Below are 24,824 nucleotides of genomic sequence, written 5' to 3' on the forward strand. Positions count from 1 at the left end.
TTACAAAAAACGAAGGGCCCTCTAGAGGTCTACCGTCACCCGGACTACACCTCCCGTGAGGCAGCGCGTCCGGCTCGCCTCGTCTTCGGACGCCGGTGGCGGACGGGAGGTCTCGCGAGGGTAGGGACGTGGTATGGGCGGGCCCCCACGCGGCAGGTTTTGGCGGGCTCGGGAAGATGGCGGCGCGGCGGCGGTCGTCTTTTATCCCCTCGGCGGTGGCGGCGTCGTTGTCGTCGTCGTCGTCGTCTTCTTCTTCTTCTACCCGCTCGGCGTCACTGTCTTCTACCCCCACGGCGTCGTTGTCTTCTGCCCGCTCGGCGTCGTTGTCTTCTGCCCGCTCGGCGTCATTGTCTTCTACCCCCACGGCGTCGTTGTCTTCTGCCCGCTCGGCGTCGTTGTCTTCTGCCCGCTCGGCGTCGTTGTCTTCTGCCCGCTCGGCGTCGTTGTCTTCTACCCCCATGGCGTCGTTGTCTTCTGCCCGCTCGGCGGCGGCGGCGTCTTCTACCCGCCCGGCGGCGGCGGCGTCTTCTACTCGCCCGGCGGCGGCGTCTTCTACCCGCCCGGCGGCGGCGTCTTCTACCCGCCCGGCGGCGGCGTCTTCTACCCGCCCGGCGGCGGCGTCTTCTACCCGCGCGGCGGCGGCGTCTTCGACCCGCCCGGCGGCGGCGACGGCAGCGGCGTCATCTACCCGCGCGGCGGCGGCGTCTTCGACCCGCCCGGCGGGGACAGCTGCATTGGACACCAAGTGGGAGAGCGATCACCTCTGGATCTGTTTGCTGGCCTTGGGCTTTGACCCGAAGCACTACCATGGCGTAGAACTAGGGAGGTTAGTGCTAGGGAGAGCCGGGGGAGGGCGGGGGGTCCGAGCGGAGCCCCGGGTGTCACTCGGGAGCGCGATGCGGGAGCGTCTCACCATGGCCGCTGAGCCGCCCGGTGCTCCTGGCGGCATAGAGCGTCTGGGAAATGCCCGGAGTGCCGCCGCAGTCCACATTACCTCAGACTTTCTGAAGAAATGAAACCCAGGGATGGTGAGAACTCGTACTCCCCCTAACAGTCCTTCGCGGGGAAGGCGAAGTGAGGTGCTTCCTAGCGCGTGTTTTGAAAACTTACCTTGAAAGGTAACACTCTTGCAGGAATTGTTTTCATAGCATCGTGACCGTTAGGGGGCTGGAATGGACCTTAAAACATCACACAGATCTAACCCCACCCCTCCGCTATGGGCCAGGTTGCTCAAGGCCTTACCCCAGCATTAAAACAGTGCCAGGGTCGGAGCACTTGCAGCCTCCCTGGGCAACCTGTTCCAGTGTCTCACTGCTGTCACAGTAAAGATTTTTTCCCAGATACCTAACCTAAATTTTCCCTCTTTCAACTTGTACCCATTACTCATTGTTCTTTCACTACAATTCCTGACGAAGGGTCCCTGTCCAGCTTCCCCGTAGGCCCCCTTCAGATGCTTTAAGGTTGCTATAAGATCTCCGTTTAACCTTCTCTTCTCCTGAACAGCCCCAGCTCTCTCAGTCTTTGTAGGAGAGGTGCTCCAGTCTGCTTTTCAACTTCGTGCCCTTTCTCTGGATTTGACCCTACAGTTCCATGTCCTTGTTAAGTTGGGGGCACCAGAGCTGAATGCAGCACTCCAGATGGGGTCTCACACAAGAGCAGGACAGAGGGGCGGTATCGCCCACCTTCGACCTGTTGGCCACGCAGTTTTTGTTGCAGCCCTGGATTTCACCCATGTTAAATAGGATGAAAGGTGTATACTTTTACGTGGGAAATACAGCATTCAATTAATCTGTAACACAACAACACTGTTTTGTAGTCTTTAGCAGCCAGTAAAAGTGCTCTGTTAATTTGTCACCATAACTACTTCTGATGTGGGTGTTTATTTGTGTATTAGGAATATGTTTGCTAAACCGAACTGCAGAGCGTTTTCTGTCGTTGCCCTCTTCTTGTTTACTAAGCTGGATAAGCACCGTGCAAGGCAAACTTTCGAGTAAGTGTTTGGCTTCTGAAGTTACTGCTGTGCCCTTAATTAAGAATATGTTTTATATAGTTGCTGGAGGGGAAGGAAGTGGTTTCTTGGGGAATACTTTGGAAAAAGAGCATACAGGCAGAGAATTTGTTTAGTTTTGATCACAATTCAGTCAATTTTGATCAGTCTGAAACCTTGCCTTAATTAGTTGTATCTGTTACTTGGCAACTTTGATATAAATTTTAATACCTGATAAATAATTTACTTGTCCCATTCTTTCTGACCAAACAGAAAATAACATTTGCCATTTTTGTTTCCAGGACCTTCAACATGGCAAGAACCCTGTGTACTTTAATAGTTTTTTTTGTATAACAGAGCTGTTTCAGCTTACGCATTTGAATGCATAAACTGAAACAGTGCTATCATAGAAAAAAATCTGTCTCCGTTCATTGCAGGAGGAAGACCAGTGATATGAAAATGGTCAGGGTTCTGCCCTCTAATTTTTTTTCTCTTCTTCCTCTGTCCCAGGTTAGAGCTGCAGACAAACCTCTCTCTGAAATAATATGTAATTAACTTTTGGAAAGAAAACATTGTCCTTTGACAAGCCTTTATCTGTTCTTGGTCTGGGGTGTGTGCCCTTCATTTTCTGGCTTGGCATCAATATGAAATCCGTGTCTTACTCTTGTTTTTGCAATGGTTAAATAGGAATCTGAATATTTGAATGTGTTTTGACATGGCTTTTTTTTTCTTTTTTCTTCTTTTTTTTTTTTCCTTTTCCTTTTTGAATGAAAAGGCAATCCACAAGCACAAAACTAGCAAGTCCTAGATTTAGGAAGCTCTGCTGTCTGTGGCTAAGAGAAATTTCAGTGAGTATTACCAAAAGTGAAAGTTGATGCTCTACTGGTTTCTGTGACCTTAATTTGTTTTTGAGGGAACTGTTTTATATCAGTGTTTTAAATAAGTAATTTTTTTTTCAAAGAATTCAGTTTTGCCTTGTATATTCTTTCGTATAGTTTATCTTGGACTTTCTTGAAGAAAAGATGTTGACATTGGGGAATTTATGAGCGAGAGACCTAGTTGGGTCCTAAAACTGCTGTGGCTTGCTATTGGGTAACGATATTTGATTAAATGGAAGTGTAGAGAGTCCCTTGACCCTGGGTGGGAATAACTTCCTTCAGCTTGAGGGTTGTCTGTTTAAGTTGCCAGGGGAGGTGTTTCTTATTGTGGAAGCTGACTCAGATGCATGAAAAACTTAATTAATAGTATTTTCTTGTATATGGGAAAGGGGCTACAATGTAAGGCAAGCTTTTTAAAAAGAAAACAAAAACGCTTCAAGTAATGTTGGTTATTGTGTTGCTTTCTTTTGCTGCCTTTGTTTTAATGATTGTTCTAAAAATCTTGTCTTTATGTTCCTCAACACTTCAGTATTTTAGTAGTAGTGGGTAAGATGAAAACCAGTGATGCAATATCTTTAAATATCATTTAAGTACACTGATTCATAACTTCAGTAGAATATATGAAAGAAAACTTGAATATATTTTCAAAGATAGGCATTAGCAGTTAGGAATGAGGAGTGCACCAATTTTTAACATTTATCCAGCAGTGATTTCAGTCTTTGCATTGAAACCATCTTGTGTACAGAACTGAGTGAGTGTTGGGAACATTGGAAGAAGCTGTATACTCTTCTGCTGACTACAGTAGGTGTTAACAGGGGTGGACAAAGTTATTTAGCTTTGCATCAGGCTTGCTAGTGGGTAATCTGCAGCATTTTGGTATGTAGACCAGTCTTTGATTGCTGTTGTTTATGGTTTACTTCTCAGATTAGTTTTGCATTTAAGATGATTGTACTTTTCTTGCAGCGGAAGGAAGTAGGTCTTCCACAAATTACACCTTCCACACTGGTTTGTCCTGGTGGCGCTAAATTTGTTCATGTGTTCTACCATTTTGCAAGATACGTAATGATTGAGGACCTGAAAAAGCTCTTTTTAGGTAAGCTGCGTGGGACAATAAAAATGCTTCATATGTTGTGTTTGTAAATGTATCAGGTCTTTAATATGTGACAAGAGCTTTAAGAAGTTCTTAGTTGGATGCTCAGGTCAGAGTCTCACAGGGTTCTCTGCATTTGCACAGAGCTACTGCTGATAGAGCAATGCAGATGGTTTTACTTTCTATTGATTTATGGGTCTTGTTCCAAGGTTCACCTATGCAATGCTGGAGGGGGCCATTACCCACCATTGCCCCCACAAACGATGGTTTAGTCCAAAAGTATTAGATGGCTATTTTCTTTCTCGGAACTTGAGGAATCAGATCAGGAAGGATCAGATCTGCCTGTTCCAGCATCTTGTCTTGTTGTAAAGAGTATAGAGAGGGAGTGAGAGTGAGGGAATGAAGATGTATACAACAGAAAAAAACGCAAAAGTGGCAGTACACTGCATGCTGTGTTTCAGTTCAAGTAAAAATGAGCATCTTGATTTGTGATTCTTGCAGTTTGATCTAGGTAGATTAGGAAGTTGTCCATTTGCTTAAAGCAAATAATGTAATCCAAACCCTGGCTTCTATTTAGGCACTGATATACCTTTTGCTAAAGCTGTTATTTGGAGACCTCGGGATATGTACATAACAAAAGCAAGACACAGAGTTGCATACAATAAACTGCTGCAAATTCTTCAAAGGGGAGACTTTGTTCTTCAAGAATATATGGGGAAAGTACGGTAAGTAATTAAAAGAAAGTAAGTATTTTCATAAAAGCTGACTTGTATATGTGTTTTTAGAAGGATTTGAAAAGTCTATATATTCTTTACATCACAGAACTCATTATGCTGAACTCCTCTCATATTTTCCCCCTTTACTTCCTTTCAACAGTTCTACTGCTTGTAGATCTTTTGTCAAGCATAGTAGTCTAAAGAAATGAATCATTTAGGAGATGCTCTATGTTACTTGGGCATTAAAATGGTCAGGGAATTCTACATGTATGGCAGTATGACTTGTTCTGAAGGGTCATATCCTAAAATACAACATTCTGAAGGTGAAATACTTGGTTTTGTTTATTGACTGCAAGACGTATTTTATTTACTTAAACCTTAATTATTTCACCAAAAGTAGGTTATTCTTAGTTCTTGTTTATGGCAAACACTCCCAGCTTGAGAAATGTCATGAGCTGGAACTTTCTCTGCAAGCATAGAGTTATGTATCAGCAGAACTTACAGAATTTGTGTGGGATAGTTTACATGACTGGAGCACTGTCATGGACAGTTGTGAGTTGTTTAGTAAATGGCAGAAAAGGGCGAGGGGTTGCACTGTAGGTAGAAAACACTGTCAGTAGTATATGTGCATGTAGTATAGCTCCATACAAGAGGACCAGTCATGTTTCATGCCTTTGGATGAGGGTTTAGCATCCAGGGAGACCTTGTGGTGGGTTTCTGCTGACCTTGATTCTTAGAGAGGCCTTCAGCTTACCCTGGTATTGGCTGGGAAGGTGGTTCTGTGATGCATTAGCAATGTAAGAAAGAGGAGTACTGGAAGATGACGTTGTGATGCAGTCACTAAGTGTGCTGAGTGGGAGCAGTACTCTCTTGAACTTGCTGTGTGTAAATGAGAGAAACAACTTGTTTGGAGACATTACAGGGCTTTTAGAACAACTGCAGCCAACGCTGTAGAACTTGAAATGCAAAGGAATGTGAGGAAAACAAGAGGAAAACTGATGACACTGGCCTTTTTAGGGTATTTCCACTGGCCTAGGCAACTGTAGGAGGTATCTTGTGGAAAGCAGGAAAGTGAGTGATAGGATAGTTTTCAGAGATCTTTGCTGAAGCTCATGTGTGATCCATCTTCTTAAGTCAAAAAACAAACAGGTGCAACAGGGAACCAGCCTGATTAAGACAAGTGTAGCAACATCTGGAATATAGAAAAGGAAACTGACTCCTAAGACAGAAATACAGAAATACTTCTCAGGTGTGCAGTGGTGTATCTAGGAAGGCCTAAGTTCAGCTAAAGTTCCAAGAGCCTGCTAAGAGCTTGAGTGAAGAATCCTGTAGTATGTTATTAGGAGGTGGAAGTGCGTGGAGGATTTAGATCTGCTTCTGAACAAAATGGTAAGTTGCAAGTCTCACAGGTTGGGATACTCAATATCTACCTTGCCTTAGGCAGCCATGGGTAAGATCAGTAGCCCAGTGTCTGTGCCAAGAAGCAGTGGGGAAAGAAGCAACAAAACACTGATAGCAGAAGAGGGTAAAGCAAAGGTTTCATTGCTTTCATCCAAGTGCACAGGGATACTTACCTGACGCTGTTTCAGAACATATCTGACATATTTGTAAAGACAGAAGGCTAGTTAAAGGGGTGAGCCCAAAGGGTGACAGTGCCTCAAAGTTTCTCAAATAACTGGTCTATGAATGGAGTTCCTATGAGGCTGGTGCTGTGTCTTCTTAAGGAATACGGGTGACAGGCTTGAATACAAACCCACCAAACTTGCAGATAGTGCCAAACTGTGAGGAAGGAAGCTACTGCAGTGGGGAAGCATTTTACAGAGAGATCTTACTGGGTCTGGAGACTTGCACAACAAAAATTGTGTGGGGTTTAGCAAAGACCAATGTGAGGTCCTGCACCTGAGAAAGGGAGAATAGTCCCCAACAGCAGCACAGGTTTGTGGGTGATTAGCTGTGGAGTAGCTTTGCTAAAAAGAATCAGAAGTGAGACTTGTGTGTGGCCATAAGCTGAGCATGAGTCGGCAGAGTGTCCTGGTAATCAGGACCAGCAGCATGCCATGTTGTATGGGAGTGAGCACTGGTCAGCAGATGGTGGGCAGTTGTATTATGCATCACACATTTTTCTTCAGTTTTATTATTTTCTCTCTTTTTCCTTTACATCTGTGTTGTAGTATTTTTATTTCAGTTATTAAACTGTTCTTATCTCAGTCCATAAATTTTACCATTTTTCAGATTCTTCCTTTTCTCCTGGGGCTGGGGAGGTGGGAAGTGAGTGGGCAGCTGTGTGGTACTTAGTTGCTGGCTGGAGGTGGCAATTCTAATGTCACATGTGGAATATTATGTTCAGTTTTGATCAGCCCACTTGAAGGTAGAGAATGAAAGATGGGAGTGATACTGGCAGAGGACTAAGGTGGATTAGAGGATTTCAGAGGGAAGTATATGAGTAACAACTGTAGAAGTTTGGTTTGTTTAGCCTGAAAAAGGCAATGCTAGGGATTTAATCAGAGTTTCAGTATCTAAAAAGTAGTTGTAGAGAATGTGGAGGTACTCTTCACAAAGATGTGTCCTAACAGGACAAGGCAGCAGGTGTTTTGGGGAAAACTCCATCTGGAGATTTAAAAAAATCTCTAGTGAGAACAATTAAACTGAAAAAGGTTGCCCTCAGAAGTGAAATATTGGAAATATTCAAGACTTGGTTTGACAAGATTATGAGTAGCATAATTAAAGGCTCTGCTTTCAATGGAAGGCTCAAAAATATAATTTCCAGAGGTCAAAGTCTCCTAAAAGTCTCTTGATTCCTGTAATTCTGTGTCTCCTGTGACCTTGTTTGAGCAATATTACTACTGTTTACTGTTTGAGTGATACCCTTCAAAAATGTAACTCTTATAGTTTTTTTTCATTCTTGACAATGCATCTGAACTCTGAAGATCCTTTTGAATGCAGCATGATTTAGGCACCTAATTTTTCTGAAAATCAAACTGCTATATTTTACATGTTTAAAATGTCAATTAAAGCTCTTTGACAAAACAGCTTCTGTAGTTCAGCTGCTTGTACTCCAGTATTCTGTTCTCTGGTCTTTTGGAAGTGAGGGATTTGGGTACTATAGAATAGCTGAATATATTTGTAGTTCATATTGATAGTAGATAACAGAGTAACTTACTTATTGCTGCTGGGATGAGAAACAATTGGTTAGCAAATGTAATCAATTCTGATAAGCCTGTACTAGCTGTTGAATTTTTCCCTAGGGTTTTAATTAGAAGAATTAAGCAGACAAAGTCTGAATATGCAGTTGTGCAGAGGCAGTTTTGCAGGTAAGTGCTTTTCCTTGTAACTAAGGTAGGATGTATGAAATAGATTAGATGCTCAGTTTTATGAAATACGAACTGTAATTTCACTGTAGTCTGCTTGAACTTTTGTTTTGCATGTGCATGTAGGATGAAGGAAAATGACCTAAACAAAAATGACACAACTGAGAGAATTCAGAAGGTGAGCATTTTGTTCTGCTGTGACAGTGTGTTGAATTCTAACATTTCTGCAACACCTACTGTCAGATACTGTTATTTGCACTTGTCTACCTGTGATTATGCTAGCACTTTCATCTGCCTTCATGCTGTTTTGATACTTTGTCATTATAGGTATTACAACAAACATTTTAACACAGTGTTTATCTCCTTTCCTGTTAAGGTCCGCAGTATGTGGGCACTTATAATGGAAGTGCTTACATCTCTGAAAAAGGAAAAGGAAGTTGTGGATTCTGTACTTGCAGACTGTGTTAACCCACGTACTCTAGATGGAACTGATGTTGTTTTGAGTGTTCCAGCGTTGTTGACTTACAGAATTGAGAGTAACATATATAGAGTAAGTGGTTTTTGTCCTTCTTGCAGAATTGCTGAACTGCTTTCATTAAGTCCCCAAGGATGCAATGAAATATCTTAAAAAATTTAAAAAGTACTTCATGGATTATTAGAGGTATTTGCAGAAGGGTGCATGAAGAACATATAATTAATATGCAGAGATTTCTTATTATTATAGTGCTGTTTTGTATTTGTTATTTCTTCAGTTTAGTAAATACATTGATAAGTCTGCTTGATTATAGTACTTTACTTTTTTGTGCTTTAGACATTAAAATTGTGTTGTCTGTTTCAACTGGTGCTTCAACTAATTGGCTTTTGTTTCTGTTCTGTAGTGTATGGTGTTGTTCAGTTCTGGCATCGGTGCTGTTTGCACCATATCTTTTGGGGCAGTGGTCAGGCAGAATACCTCATTGTTGAAGTTTTCTGGGCTTGTATTGCTTTAACCTAAAATGTATTTTTTGAAAAATGAAACTATCAGGACCTGAATCTAAGTATAACGTATACAGTGTCCTGTCTCTGACTACAGAAGCAATAACTTTCTGTTATTGGTACTGTTCACTAATTATTTTTTTAATTGCTTGCTCTACTTCAAGTTTTGTACAGGAAATTTATATGAAGATGGAAATCTGAATTTCCTAACAGTTATTCAATTGCTAAATGAAGCCCTGATGACATTGAGAGATGAACATTGTCCATGTGAATTAAAAGAACTTCACAGGATTGAGGATATGGTTACATCCTACAAGAAAGTACTACGGGAGTTGAACACAGAAAGGTAATTGTTGGGAGATTTTTCTCTAATTGCTTGTTCTTAAATGGTTGGATCATATCTACTGAAGTCTTTTCTAGAAAAATATTACAGCAAAAACATGTTGGTTCAGTCTTTTTCTTATGCCTCTGGGAAAAATAGTGTTTGTTCTAACTATTTATAAAATTTTCTATTGAGATTCTTCTCTAGTTAGTTTCAGCTTTTTGCCTTTGTTTAATTAATATTTTGATCTTTGTTCCTGGGATCTCATTTGCTTGCTGATCTGATTTTTGCTTTTTTTTTTTTTTGTCTTGTTGTATTAATAAGTTCTGAGATTTTTAAAGCTTTCATCTGTAAGTGACTTAGGGAAATTTAAGGTGTTTATTGTCTATATGTTTTAGTGTCGTTTTTCTAACTACTGAATTTTGCTGTAAGAAACGTGAAGACTGCCTAGCAGCAGCTTTTTTGATTGTGAATTTCAGTTCTTAGTGTTTGCATAAATGCATGAATAAATTGATACATATCAAAGGTTTGTCAGGATAAGGGAGAACATGTAATGCTTTCCCTCTTTATGTAGAATTGTTATCTCTACCAACAGGTGTCTTCATTTTCCATGTTTTTATGTTACAGTCTAAGAAGAAAGCAAGAGCATTGTGAGCCAAAGGATCAGTCTCTTCCCAGAAAGGAGGAAATCTGGGAATCAAAGTGGAAAACGATTCTTGGCCAGTGTCCTTTTAATTTAATCTTTAAAGATGATCTAGTAAGTAGTATTCTTTTTATGTGATTCTGGGAAAGAGAAAAGGGGGAAGGTGAGCGGGGATGTAGGTCTAAACTAGTATGTTCTGTTACAACACTTCAGCTTTATATGTAAGGTTAGGGGAGTCACATAGTGCAGTATACCTGAATCTGCTTGAAGAAGTAAGGAGAATACATGTTTCTTAAGGAGAATACATTTGACTTTGTTATACTGATGTATTCACTGGAGATGTCGAGATGGTAGATTGGTTTTTGGTTCGTTTCTGTCCAATCCCCAGTGGAAGGTGAGCATTTTGTATTTTCAGGCTGAATATTTGCTGATTTCTGTTTACCCCTTTTAAAGCGATGTATTTGATGAAGGAACAATAATTTCCATTGTGATGTTCACACTGACAGAGATTATACCCTTATGTAGCTACCCAGCAGAGAGAGGAGAAACTTCATGTTGAGTCTGGCACCTGGTTTGCAGGAAAGTTGTTTTAAATAACTGTTAATTGCTGTTGATAAACTGACTTTTTCTGTCAGCTTATTGTAACTTTTTCTTATCCTTTGAAAGCAACCAGCTTCATCACTTCAGTCTTTTAGTTCTTCAGACGAAGATGAAGATAGTGTCCTTTATCAGTCATTTTCAGGTGGGTGAACAGGAGAAACTTCTTTTCCTTCTTCCCCACCACCACAATTGTTAAAAGTTATGTGGAGTCAAAAAGGCTCTGTTCTTGCATTTGCAGATGGTCTTTGATAGTCTGTGGTAATTGGTTCTGAATGACTCTTTGCCAAAATTGCCTTGGATTTTTCAGCTTTGGTAGTGTCTTGGAGATTTTCTGAAGCTTGGCAAAAACCCAGTGCTGAGCTGCTTGTTATTTTGTTGTTCTTGCACAAAGGATGTTGAGACAGATGCCCATGTACAAAGGTTTATTCATCGATTCTAGAGAATACATTCAGTCTAACAGTAAAGGTTACTTTGGGTTCCTGGAGTAATAAAGAGAGAAAGAAGGTAAAACTTTTCCCATTGACCATCTAGGAAAAGAAATTGAAGGTGTCCTCCCATGTAACTATCTTTCCCTGGTACACTCTGAAATACTTTATTTCTTAGTAACTGTGCCATTTGGCCAGGACCTCACTTGATTTGTGTTAGTTGCATTCAGTCATTAGGTTAATAGTGTTGACCAGAGCTCACTTTGATCAGGCATGGTTGTTGCACATGCTAATTGGCTGATGATCTGATCATATTTTACTGTGTGACCTCATTTAACTTATTGACTAAGTCTTGACTGTCACTAGTACAAAGTTACAAGTTAAAAGCTACAAAGCAAGGAGGAAGACTGCTTGGATCATGTCATTTGGAGTTCCTTTTAGGAAAAATGGCATAGCAGGGGTGTATTGAAATTTCAAGAAGCAAAACAATGGCAGGAAGATCCTTTTGGTTACAAAGGTGAAAGTACTGCTCCACCCATCTGAGTGTATGTGGATATAAGGCTAGAAGCTGCAGAGGAAAAGCTACAGAATTGGATTTGGAGCATAGCTTGCCTTAAAAATTTAAAAGATTGAAGCACTGTACTATGATGCTGGTAAAATCAGAAAGCTTGGGACAAGTTGTGACTTTGTTTCTGTGGTTGAGATGCATTATCTGATAATGCAGCCACTAAGAAAACTTCTGTCTGTTAATAGGGTCAAATCCAAAAGCAAAAATCTGATCTCACCTAATTACTGCAAGTGAGCTTGGATTTTTGATGTGTTGAGTTGTATGTGACAGGAAATGCCATTTGTCCCTGCAGAAGCTGAAATTTAGGATTAGTAGAGAACTGCTGAGGTTAAACTTTGGCTGTGTATTCAAGATGTGCCAGAAGTTAGTACGTTGTTCTAGACAGTCCATGGCTGAGGTATGTGCACCTCCAATAATGTTCAAAACATTTACTTCTGTAGCATTTACTTATGCAAAGCTTCACCTTATTTGGACTGAGGCAGCAAGAGGGATGAGTATATCCATAGAGATATTTATTGATTATTGCAGTTGGGGTAAAGGTGGGTGGAATTGTGCTTTGTGGAATTGATGTACCATACAATTGAGGCGTATGTGGAGTGGAGTGGATAATGATGTGGCTGGACTGTAGTTGGAGGAAGGTAAAAAGTCTGATTGATATGTGCAGGGCAGCAGATAGAATCATGCTTCTTGAACATATGTTCAGGAACAGCAGAAAGAGGTGCTGTCTGCTAGGGGCATCTGTTACAACAGGTACTGCTTGAGCAAAAGGATTAATAGTACTAGCTTATGTATTAATTTATTTTTCCTGAAGTATAAGATCTATCCAGTGTGTAGTCTACAGAAGTAGTGTGAGTGAGGTGTTTCACATGGGAAGCCTAACTGAAGAAATGGAAGCAATACTAAAACTTTTGGGTTGCTTTTCTAGGTAAAGCTGAAGAATGCCATGAAGAAAGTGATGGTGCTTTGGAAACTACAATCGATACAAAATTAGTACCCTCAAGATGGTATGCCTAATGAGAATTTGATAAAAAAGCAGTAGAAAAATTAGAAGTTTACTTATTGGACCTGAATATTTTGGATCACTGGAGTCTTAGTGGAATATTTAAGTAGCCCTCTCCATATATTGCAACGACTTCCTTTAGCAAGACAGTCCTAAAGTAGCTGCTGCTTTCTCCAGCTGATGACAGATTGATAAACTGGTTGCTGCTTAATAGGAAAAGTAGCAGTCAAATTTCAAGGTTTTTTTCTTGCTTTCTAACTATAATTGAAGATTCAAGAGACAGATGGAGAAAACAGAGCTTCTGTTTCTCAGGCTAAACCTTCTCTACAAGGCTTTTTTCATTACTTTTCTGTAGAGTTACAGCCACATTGTTCTGTAGCTACTCTTCGTACAGTACCAGTAAAGGGTTAAACACAGAACAATGGTATCCTAGAAAATTTTTTCCCTTTTGTCATTTGCTTAGTCCAGGAATATTTCATGACCTTTTGAATAATGCTGTCTTTCATAATACAACTCCTACAAGTATTTGAACATTACCTACTAAGAGACTGAGGGAGTTAGCAAAGGAATGCTATCCATTCTTAGACATCAGTAAATGTAATTGCATGTAAGTCTCAGAGGCTCTCAAAGTAGTTAACAATTAAATCCTGGGTTTCTTTCAGTGACTTCATACAGTAGAGGGGCTTGTCTGCTTCTGAGGCTACAGACAAATAACATCAAGAACATTTTAAGGTGTGCTTTTCCTAGCAAGTGAGGACTGTGCAGTTTTGAGAGCTATGCAGTTGGCATGAGACTTAGTAGAAGTGATAAAGCTCAATTTTTGCTAGCCAGGTGATTGTTAAATCTCAAGTTTACATAGTAACAGATTTGTGGATGCCAGAAATGGTTCAGACAAAGACTACATAGGAAAAAGGATATTGTCAAGTGTGCAGACTTTCTACTTATCTTTTATAGTGGAATGCAGAAGGCTTATTTACAAGTGTATTGAAAAATCCCTTCAATAGCAGAGTTAATAATTTACTATTTTTGGGAGGCTGATACACAACTAGGGCTAAAGCTGCTCTAATTGTCACACTGTTCTCCCGATAGTAAAACTGCTTTCTGATGACCGGGACGAATTGAGGGAAATCGTAACGGACAGATACGGAGCACACAATGTATAACAGCCTTCTAAGATTTCTAAGATTTGCATTTCAGTTGTTTATTTTGTCTCTAAAATTGTTGGGTTTTTTTTGTCTCTCTCCCTTCCTGAGGAGCTCATTGGTGCCGTCATCGTCAGAAGCGTCTGAAAATGGAGACCTGTTAATTAAAAATGTATATATCTTTGAAATAAGTTAAACTTAATGACATGTCCTTTTTATATTGGTTGAAACTTAGAGTGTGTGGGAAAGGGTTTTTAGGGTGGTTTTTGGGGGGCTTTGGTTTGTTTTGTGAGGTTTTTGGGGTGGTTTTTTGGTTTTTGAGCAATACTTTTACGCATTTGAGGTTGTCTGGCAAAATCGTAAAAGCTAACCCTCAGAGACTTTGCTAAGGTTTAGGAAAGAATAGTAGGAAGTAGGTACCCTTGTATCTGACTTCCTGTATAATATACAGTGTGTGACTGATTCTCTGTTTGCTGAAACAGTCTTTTGATGTGGGCAGTGGTCAGACTTTGTTTCTTTAAGTTGTAAATGAAATTTAAGTGTGAAAATGTGGGGTAAAAGCAATTTGGATGTACAGTTGTCCACTGCACAGCTGTTCACTGTACTGTGATCAGGGTTGTTGCAAGTGAGTCATCTGTGTTGTATGTAACACCTATCCTAGTCAGTACTTACGTGCTACTTTGAATACAGTTGTAAAAATGTTTTGTATTTAGTTAAAATTCAAGACTGAAATATTTTTGTTGGCTAAACACTGGGGCCATTGCAGTTCAGAAATTTTACAGCAGTTTATGTTAATATTCTTTCTTGATTTTAAAACTACTAAGAATTCCTTTGTATTCCTGTAGAACTTGAATACTTGTTTTGGAAATAAGAAACCTGTGCCTCAAAAAAACTTAAAAAATGGAAAGGAAGAATTCCCTACTTCAGAAATGGAGGAGAATGCAGGTGAAAATGTTACCCAGCCAAAGTCTCCTGCGAAAAAAGGTTACCTTCTTGAGAAAGCCAGAGATGAACTGGCGGAAGAGGTTAGGATGTAATTTTTGTTTGTTTTTAAGTAAATGATCAATAAGTTTGGAGAACAAATCACTAATTATAACAACAAATGTCTCTTGTAATCCACATACATCAAAAGGTACCTTTTTCTGCTAAATAGTTATCAGTCACAGAGTTTTAGAGTGGACTGATAAAGTACACACTGAAAGCATGGAGTTTGTGAAGGTATACTTAAAAATCATGGTGAAGTGAATAGTATGTTCAGAAGAATCACAGTATGATTACACTCAAGTCTGTGAAGTACATTGCCTATATTCAGAAACAAAAAGAACTGTTGAATTCTTAAGTTATACAGGTTAAATATTTAACAGGGACTTGGTAATTTTAAGCAGGAATGAAAATATTTTTCCTTTTAGTTATTCTACTTGAAATTGGAGGAATTCCTTCACAAGGGTTACTGTAAAATGTGCCACTTCTTATTTTGGAAAGTAAATCACATTTTTAACTGAAATGGTAGTTGTTTTTCATCTGCTAAAATTTTTAAAATACATGAATGTATCTCTAGTCTTCAAGCTTATGCAGTTCTTGGCTAATGTCTTAGAATATGTTCTGTCTGAGCACACTTTCCTATTTGAAAGGTGGATTCACAGATGATGAGTGAACTGAGAATTGAATCTGATTTCAGTCCCTTATCTTCATTTTGTGTTTGCAGTATACTATGGTCATTGTGAACATAAGTAGTAAATAACAGAAAAGTTAGGATATTCCAAATTCTCCAGATGATTTGGGGAATGAGATTTATTTTTAACTGTAACTGACAGAAATAAAGAGATTATAATTTCGATTTCTTAGAATTTGCTGTTCTCTAACATCCTACAGATTGTAAAGTCAGTGATGTCTGAGTCACCTCAGAGTGGTGAAGAAAAAGGAATGACATTAGATGATCTCATTAGCTCACTGTCTTTTAACCCATTTTTAACGAGGAATCAAATACCCCGAACTCCAGAAAATCTGCGTGAGTTTGAAACTCTGTTTTTATAGTGCTTGTTGATAAAAAATGTGATTAGTTCATTGACTTGTCACTCAAGAAGAAAAGATTATTATTTCAGTGATGTTGCATGTTTTTCTAATGGCTCACTCTAATACAACACAGTAGACCTAATGAGATGTGAATACTTTGAATTTGATTTATGAGATTTTTTTTCTTATGTAGAATTCCCTTTATGTTGGGGAAACATAAACAATATAAAGCAGCTATGCATGTTCCCTCTTGGATTGCTTATGACACTGAGGGGACAGAGAAAAACCAGAATGATTGAAAGTACTAAAATTTTATCTTGGTTTTTTCCATTTAGTTACTGAAATTAGAAGTTCATGGAGAAAAGCTATTCAGACTGAGGGCTCATTAGACCCAAAGCTGTCCTCAACTGAAGTGGTGACGGAAGAATCTTCAATGAATGCTACACCCAGTGTGCAGGAGGAGTTGGACTCAACCTTTGTGTGCCCTGAACCTGTGTCTCCTGTATCTGACTTGGGTCCTCCTGTATCAGAAAATAAGTCTCAACTAAATTCTACAGAATCTAGTTTTCAGGAGCAGGTGAGTGTAAGTCATACATTTGAATCTTCAGATTTGGAAACGTCTGGAATTGAAGAAAGTGAGAGAACTGAATCAGAGGAAGCAGATTGTTCTACTTTGAGTGGAAGTTCTGTAGAAGATCTAAACCAGACTTTGCAAAATGTAGAGAATGACCTGAATATTCCAGATACTTGTTCAAAAAGTGGTAGTAGAACAAATACGCTACCTTCAGACCACTGTCACAGTTTTCTAATGGCTAAGATGCAGTGCTGCAATGTATCTCTGTTAAATTCTGTCCATCGTGAATCTGCTGACATGGGAATATTGCATGAGACACTTCCAGAATGTGATGATATGGATCTCAGCAAATCTGCAGACTCAGACTCTATTATTTTTACAATGGACAGTGAAAATTTATTGGATGGCTCAGAATATAATGAGGATATTAAAAAATTGGACCTAGATATGCAGTCACTGTCCAGCTCACATGAAGTGCTAAAGAAGACTGCATCTAAGAATGAAGAGAAGCTGCATCAAACACATAATGTAGACAAATCTCAACATTATAGAGCTAAACTAAGTACGGTATCAGAAAGAGAAGAGGAAAAGGAGGATGATCCTTCCATGGATGAAGGATTTACCAAGATGCCATTTCCAGACTCTCCTGATGAAATTAAACATTCCCTGTCATCTTTCCTGTATCCTGTCAACAGATGGATGGTACATGAAGTCCCAGTAGACTTACTACATAAATTGAAGGGTAAGTGTCTGTGCTCTTTATGCATCAAGATTTTGTCCATTCTGTCACTGGCTATATTACCATGAATAACCTCTGAGTAGTTGGACTGTGCTGTGGAAGTGGAGGGAAACAAATTATTTGTATGCTTGTTCCTCATGGATGATGAGACATGAAAAATAAAGGAAACATGCTTTCTCTAGTTCTAGAGTTCTATCAAACATCTTCCAAGTACAATGAAAGATATTCATCTGACTTTCTGCTGTAATCTGGAATGGTTTAAAAAAAACAAAACAGGCTCCAAGTGCATTAACTGCAGTCTGCAGTTAGATTTTGAATAATCTGAATTTAGATTTTTAGAATTCACAAAGATACTTTGAAGATTTGTGTTTACTCTGAACAAATTTGGCAATTTAGAAATGTGTCATATGTCATTGAAACTTCTGTGAGTTCATTAAGGTGTTGATAGAACTGTCCTGCTTTCCTGCCTGCCTATCCCCTTATCCCATTTCCAACAGAAGTGTTAACTATTTATCCAGTACTGGAGTGTTTAGTTACAAGTGAGGTTAAATCACTGAAGTGCATTGATAAAAATGAACTAGTAATGGAGCACTTCGATGAAAACAGATGGTATCCAGGGATGTGATGAGACAGGCCACCACCCACTTGGAATTGAGTCTGGCAAGGGATATCAATGGTAAGTACATCAGCAGGAAAAGGAAGATTTAGGGAAAGTATGGGGCCATTGTTGAAGCAGACAGGAGTCCTGGTGATGGAAGACACAGTGTAGGTGGTGTTAGAGAATGCCTTCTTTGCCTTAGTCTTTACTGCTGAGGCTGTCCTTCAGGAATCCTGACCTGAACCTGTAAGGTAAGGTAGACCTCAGAGGTAAAGAAGGAAGGCTGGAGAAAGGAGGACTTGCTCCTGGTCATAGAGGGTTCTGTTAGACATCAGCTAGACAGACTTAATGCCCATAAGTCCACGGGCTCCAACGGGATGCTCCCATGGATGCTGAGATAGCTGGCAGATGCTGTTGCTAAGCCATTCTCCATTATCCTTAAGAAATTGAGAACAGGAGGTGCCTGATGACTGGATGAAAGCCAACATTATATCCATCTTCCAAAAGGGCAACAAGGAGGAACCAGGAAACTACTGGCCAGTCAGCCTAGCCATCATCCCTGGAAAGGTGGTGGAACAGATCATTCAGAAGATCATCATCAAGCATGTAGAAGAAATGGTCATCAGGAATAGTGAGGATGAATCCATCAAGTAGTTAGGATGGTCACTGGGAGTCGACAAGTGGAAATCATACTTTACCAATAGCCTTCTGAGATGACAGGGTGGGTTGGCTAGGGGGGGAGCAGTGGATATTGTTTGCTGTTAAATGTCCCGGTCTGGCCATTATAAGACTCTGGCAGTGACATTCCCAACATCAGAGACTTTGACTGTTGGGAGTGAAGTCCCTTCACAGTGGGTGGCTCCAGTGAGCTGACAGGTGCCTTGCTTGACTCCTCACACAGCCCACCCTCACATGCTGTCAGACCAGTTTCCTTACAGGTCCCAGGTGTCCCATAGCAGTGTCTCAGATGTCTCAGTCCATAAAGCTGTTTATTCACAGTGCAGTAACACAGAAACAGCTCGAGCTGGTGCCTCTGAGCAGGACCCAGCAAAGGAACCCCAGATCTTTTAGACCCTCAGTCTCCCCAGATGCAAGTCTTGCTCTTCCTCCTGAGTCTTCAGCTTCTGTCCCCCCCCCACTTTCTGTTTGCATCCACCTAGATGGTGTCACTAGTCTTCATCTTCTTTGTTATTCAAAAGGTGGGCAGTTCCTAGCTCCTGATGTGTCTGTCAGTGTCCATTCACCTGGCTGCTGTCATCCATATTCATACTCCTTGTTATCCTGAAGTTTGGCAATGCTCAGGCTCTCGCCCAGAGCTCAGATAACATCTCAGTCATCAGCTTGGGTGTCCATCTGCATGGATCAGATGATATCAGCACTACCTTAATTTCAACAAAGGTTTTGATAACATAGCATTCTCATCTTCCATAACATCCTCATAGGTAGGCTCAGGAAATGTGGGTTAAAGGAATGGGCAGTGAACTGAATCAAGTATTGGCAGAGCTCTGAGAGTCATGATCAGTGCAGCAGAGTCCAGTAGGAGGCCTGCAGTCAGTGGTATTCCAAAGGATCAATACTGGGTCCAATCTCATTGAATTTGTTTATCAGTGGCTTGGAGAAAGGGATCAAATGCACTCTCAGCAAGTTTGCTGGTGACTCCAAACTGGGGGCAGTGGCTGATCCACCTGAAAGCTCTGCTGCCATTCAATGGGACCTTGATCATCTGGAGGGCTGGGCAGAGAGAAACCTGGTGAGGCTCAAGTGCCAGGTCCTGCACCTGGGGAGGAACAGCCCCAAGTGCCAGCACCGTCTGGGGCTGACCTCCTACAGAGCAGCTCTGTGGAAAAGGACCTGGGACTCCTGGTGGATCACAAGGTGTCTGTGAGCCATCAGTGCCCCTGTGGCCAGGAGGGCCAATGTCATCCTGGGGTGCATTGGCAGGAGTGTGGCCAGCAGGTCGAGGGAGGTGATCCTCCCCCTCTACTCAGCCCCAGTGAGGCCACTCCTGGAGTGCTGTGTCCAGCTCTGGGCTCCTCAGCACAAGGGAGACAAGGAGCTACTGGAGAGGGTCCAGAGGAGGGCCCCAAGGATGATCAGGGGTCTGGAGCTTCTCTCTCATGAGGAGAGACTCTGGGAGCTGGGACTGTTTGGTCTGGTGAAGATTGAGATATTTCTATGTATGGATGAGATCCCCTCTCAAAGGTGGGTGTCAGGAGGATGCTGCCAGACTCTTCAGTGGTACCCAAAAAAAGAAGCAAGGAGCCGTGGCCACAAACTAAAACACAAGAAGTTCCACTGTAACTTGAGGCAGAAATTCTTTACACAGCAGGTGGCAGAGCACTGGAACAGCTGCCTGGAGAGGTTGTGGAGTCTCCCTCTCTGGAGACACTCAAAACCCAACTGGACACATTTCCATGTCAACTATTTTAGGTGACCCTGCCTTGGTGGGGGGGGTTGAACTAGATGATCACCAGAGGTCCTTTCCAGTGCTAACTGTGCTGTGATTTAATGAAGTACTTGGAATTTAATATAAGCTAGTCTCAAGGAGTGGTAAAATTTATTTCTTTGTGCAAGAAAGGTTTCATTTAGAACTGTAGCTGTGTTGGTAGCAACTGATGAGAACACTTATCAAATGGTACTTAGAGTACCATTGCATATATGTTTTATTAGTACATGTGAAAGAGCTTCAGTATTTCTGTCTTAATTGTTGAATACTATAGAGTGCAAACTAGTATGTTTTCTCTTTCAGATAAGAACAGTTGAGTTGGAAGCTGGGCACGAAGGAACCTTCATCAGGATGGAATTTGTAAAGCAGCAGCATAACCAGAGCAGTGCATGTATGGTGCACTTGAGTGTTTAGCATCTTCTCCAAGCATTGTCTGCATTGGGAAGTTGCACTCCTTTTGGTGTGCAAGGAGACTCTATTCCAGTCTCCTTGTTTAAGAGTGTCACTTGTCTGCTCTGACGCTGCCAGTTTCGTATCATTCACTGTGGTTTTCTGTATACAGTGCCATCATTTATATACAGAACTATACTTTCTTTTTTAAGCGTATTTTGAACAGCAGATGTTGAGTAAATTGCATAATCCTAGAAAATGGAAAAATTAGATGTCAAAGGAGAAATAATAAAATCTGTTAATTTGCTTCTACTCCACATCTCATATGCCATCCCAACCCTCAACCCAACAGATTGAAATTTTTCTGGGTGCTCTACATTCCATTGCATTCATCTCTTACTGAGACTTCTGGTCTATACTGCCATCAATTCTACCTGTTGATAGGGGCTGTTTGTTCCCTTTTTCTAAGCTTCATTGGAGTGCATATTTCTTTAGCTATATTACCGAATAAAGACTTTACGCTAAAGTTACAAAAATTTATTGCTAACCACTAACTTGTGGTAGTGTTAATGCCACTTGATATTAACAAATGCTATGCACATTATGTTGTGATGTAAAAGGTAATAGGGCCTGTGGTCATGGGAGAAAGTACAACTCCAGATTTCAAGAGATAAACTTACTGTTGTAAAAATACTGACTCCTAACCTAATGTATTTAGAGGCATTGTTAAATAAACTTGTTTTTCTCTTCTGGATTGTCTTCCCTCTTTATTCCAAAACAGTTACCTTGGGTTTTAAGAAGAAGCTCCACCTGTGTTTGACATCTTCCTTGTAGAGAATTTGACAGGCTCTGTGAAAAGGCATGTTGTTGATTGAGGAAGCTGTAAAATGTGTAATGGCCATGTACATTAGCAGATAAGAGCGAAGTGCTGTTTAATAGTCAAAGGTCTTTTCAAACCTTAGTTCTATGATCCTGTCACCACCTTAGGTACTGGTTGCCTGGAACACACCCAGCTGTGTTCTATTCGTGCCTGGATTCTAGAGCATGGCACTGGTGGCTTCACAAATAATTGCCCAGGTAGCTAGAAGGGCTGTAGGCTAGCTACATGTAAGGCTGTGGATAATAAGATTGTGGCCTATCTTAAGAAAAGTTAAGTTAAACTGCATTTTGTGTTCTTACTGCATTGACAGTTTGGGATTAAAAAGTGACGTTTAAAATTTTTTGTGAGTTTCTTGTGAAGACCTGGCCTCACGTTTTGAATTAAGTATAAAAGCAGAATCTTTCTTCCTTGAAGTTAAATGTAACATGATTTTTGTATTGTAAGTAGTAGCTCTCCTGTCCACTGGTTTGTGTTGGACACTTAGATAATTTTTGGTTAGGCTTAGATTGGAAATCATAATTAATTTAAAATTCTAGGTAAAACTGTCAATTTAGAGCAGTAATTTACTGGTTAGTAAGGGGAAGTTGAGAACAGCAGGGTCTTATGAGCAGCCAGAAATACAGCTGTCTCTATTTCTGTGACTTCTTTAAACCTAGGTATTTGCTGAATATTAATTCAGTATTCCTAATGTACAGTGTTAAATATCTTAAGATATCTATCAGAAGTTCTTGCCCATTAAGCCTGGAAAATTCAGTTTCTCATGAACTTCTTAATCAAAAGATTCCTTTGTTCGACTTCCTAAAAGTATGTAATTTGGTCTTCTGAAGTTAGGTGCACTGTATTATCATTAGCTGAAATACAATGCAAGGTAGAGTACCTTGCTTTCCTCTCCAGAAGACAGTCTGCTGTAATTTTGTGCAGCTAGTATTTACAGAGCAACCAGTATTTCACACTTTATTACTATGTAATCACCTATTATTACTATGTAAGCTCCAAAAGGATAGCTTTATGAACTGTATTCCTTGGTCTCTTTTTTTTTTTAAACTCTGGAAGATTATACTTAGGTTTTCTTGCCAGAGCTTATAAGCATTGCTCACAAAGGTTTGATGAAGTGCCTGGAATATATTTCCTCCGAGTTCTATAGTATTATATCATGAGCAATGTGATACATAGAGAGAGTTGGGGTTGTTTAGTCTCAAGAAGAATCAACTGATAAGGGAGCTCATCAGTGTCTATGTCTGAAGGGAGAGTGTCAGTGGATGGATCCAGGCTCTGCATGGTGGTGCTGAGCAATAGCACAACAGTCAACAAACTGATGTGCAGTTAGTCTGAACATGAGGAGGAACTTCTTTAGTGTGCAGTGACAGAGCACTGAAAAATACGCCCCAGCCAAAACAGATTGAGGGAAGATGGGATGAATAGGGACATAAAATACGAGTACTTAAGATTAACTTCAGACAGAGAGTATTCTAGCAAGCCTGAATTACATTCATGGCTTGATAGCTCTGGTTCAGTCTTCTGTGTTGCATCATTTAGAAAAACTTTGGCAGAAATTTCTCTATTGGTAGCGAGGGCAAAACAGTGTAGGAGAGCTGTGTCTTACCCCCTGCAGTGCTTAAGTTCAGCTGGGTTCACTCCAGTGAGGCACAGTTTAGAGGTAGCTCTTCTGTATGGGAATGTTTTCAGACCATCCTCCCTACATACATACCTACACTTCAGTCCCTGTGGAGCTGTTCAGCTGTGTCTGCTGGATTGTGCATGGGCTTATGGCTGGGGAATTCTGTGTGTAACTGGCAAAAAGCACAACTGCAGAGAGTTTGCATACCTTTTTGTCTCTATTGTGGGCATATTATCACTTATAAATAAGATCTTTGGGTGGTGTTTTTCTGTGGCACAAACACTAGTTTCTGATTCATTTATGTGTAGGCAGTCATCCCAAGGTGTGAATCTAATACATAGTCACACATACTTTATATGTTTCTGGCAGTTTATCTATTAAAGCTGTGTACATTTTACTAGTTTGCATGTAGAAATACCTGTCAGAGAAAGCTGCAGGAAAGTTTCTCATATTTATTATAAAGTACTCCAGAAGCCAGGTACACAATCATTTCACTGGTGTTGGGACATTATTAAAAGCCAAAGTCTTTTTTTTTTCTTTTTTTTTTCCAAGGAGTTCAGTAATGACACAAGTAGAAACAGTCATTTGTCCAAGAGGCTTTCAGACTAAAATCTAGTGAAGAATCCTATTGACCCATTTATTCATCCTGTTGCAATCCCTCCTGATGGCAACACATGCAATGGGTGTATCAACCGCTTCTCCCAGTTTTGTATCATTTGCAAAATGATACTGATACCTGAAGGTGCCATGTATCCCATTATATATGTAATTTATAAAGATATATGTAATAGCTTTCACCCCATTTCCCAGTCATTGGGATCACAGCTGGTGGTGGCCCTCTGACTGGACTTTGTGCCACTGATCACAACTCTTTGAGTCCAGCAGCTCAGAACATTATTCATTTTGCCTCAGGGTCTACTTACCTGACCCATGTTTCCATCAGTTTGTTGATGAAGCTCTTTGTGGGTGACAGTGTCAAAAAGCTTACCAAACTCAAGATATGCATTATCTACTGCTCTGTTCCTCATCCTACAGAAGACTGTACCAACCCAGTCTTCTTCTAGAAGGTTTTCAGTTTGGCTTAAGCATGATTTCCCTTTCATGCTGACTGCTCCAAAAGATCTCCTTGAGCTCACTTGACAGCCAGTGTCGGGAATTGATTTTCCAGGATTATTTACTCAACCATCTTTACAAGGACTGAGGTTAAAATCTTTCTTGCCTTTCTTGAAGATATGTATGATGTTTACTTTCTCATAGACGTAAGGAACCTCTCCTGGTTGTCACAACTTTTTAACAACAGGATGAAGCACCTCAAAATTAGATTACAATACTCCTGTATTGCTTGTGGGTACTCCATAGACCCGAGCATGCCATTTCTTTAAGTGCTTCCTAACCTGTTCCTCTTTCTTGACCCAGTCTTTTCCATTGGTCTAAGGGACATGGGCTTGCTAAAGGCTAGTCATACCAGTAAAGACCAGGGCTGAGACAGGGTCAGTGGTCACATGTTCCTTTTCAATGCAGTTTGTTTAGTCAGGGAGCATGAACAGAGAATTCTTGCAAATCAAAGCTGTTGATCTTGAAGAATGATAAAAGTATTGGTGTGAGCCAAAAATGGTTTCTTGGGGGTTGACCAGCTGTGCTGGTTATCATTTTAGGCAGATTTTCTGCAGTAGGAGGAACAATCTGTGTGTTAATACTGGTCAGGCAGGTAAGCTTTACTCATCATTTATCTCTAAGTCCTCTCCCTGCTGCTTAGAAGGTTTAGATTAGGAAACCTATATTAGTCATCAGTTAATATTTCTCGCAACCATTGTTTTTCAGTTAGAGGGAAGTGCTAGTGGTAAGAAAATTCTGACTTTATCAAGGACTTACAGTTTAATGCTCTGGCAGTAATTTTTTCACTTACTGCATA

The 24,824-nt window shown here is 40.5% G+C and overlaps 1 protein-coding gene and 1 non-coding gene across 3 annotated transcripts; both read left to right on the forward strand.

Annotated features, from left to right (window-relative positions):
• Window positions 1–137: 137 nt before the first annotated feature.
• Window positions 138–21,166, forward strand: HAUS6 (HAUS augmin like complex subunit 6). 2 transcript variants are annotated; one of them, XM_059836805.1, is made up of 17 exons: window positions 138–826; window positions 1,895–1,990; window positions 2,763–2,835; window positions 3,829–3,958; window positions 4,533–4,680; window positions 7,917–7,982; window positions 8,106–8,157; window positions 8,356–8,529; window positions 9,119–9,300; window positions 9,904–10,033; window positions 10,586–10,661; window positions 12,438–12,516; window positions 13,766–13,826; window positions 14,500–14,679; window positions 15,527–15,662; window positions 16,003–16,983; window positions 20,328–21,166. In XM_059836805.1, exons 1-17 carry the CDS (start codon window positions 177–179, stop codon window positions 20,339–20,341), a joined length of 3,228 nt encoding a protein of 1,075 aa, XP_059692788.1. In that variant the 5' UTR covers window positions 138–176; the 3' UTR covers window positions 20,342–21,166. The 2 variants fall into 2 exon arrangements, with proteins under 2 accessions (XP_059692788.1, XP_059692787.1); XM_059836804.1 differs by having other exon boundaries at window positions 18,086–20,371.
• On the forward strand, window positions 13,540–13,670 carry LOC132322610 (small Cajal body-specific RNA 8). The gene has a single exon (XR_009485144.1). It is a non-coding gene; the product is annotated as a small Cajal body-specific RNA 8 (non-coding RNA).
• Window positions 21,167–24,824: the final 3,658 nt, after the last annotated feature.

Source organism: Haemorhous mexicanus, chromosome Z (genome assembly GCF_027477595.1).
Source record: "Haemorhous mexicanus isolate bHaeMex1 chromosome Z, bHaeMex1.pri, whole genome shotgun sequence".
Classification (NCBI taxonomy): Eukaryota; Metazoa; Chordata; class Aves; order Passeriformes; family Fringillidae; genus Haemorhous; species Haemorhous mexicanus.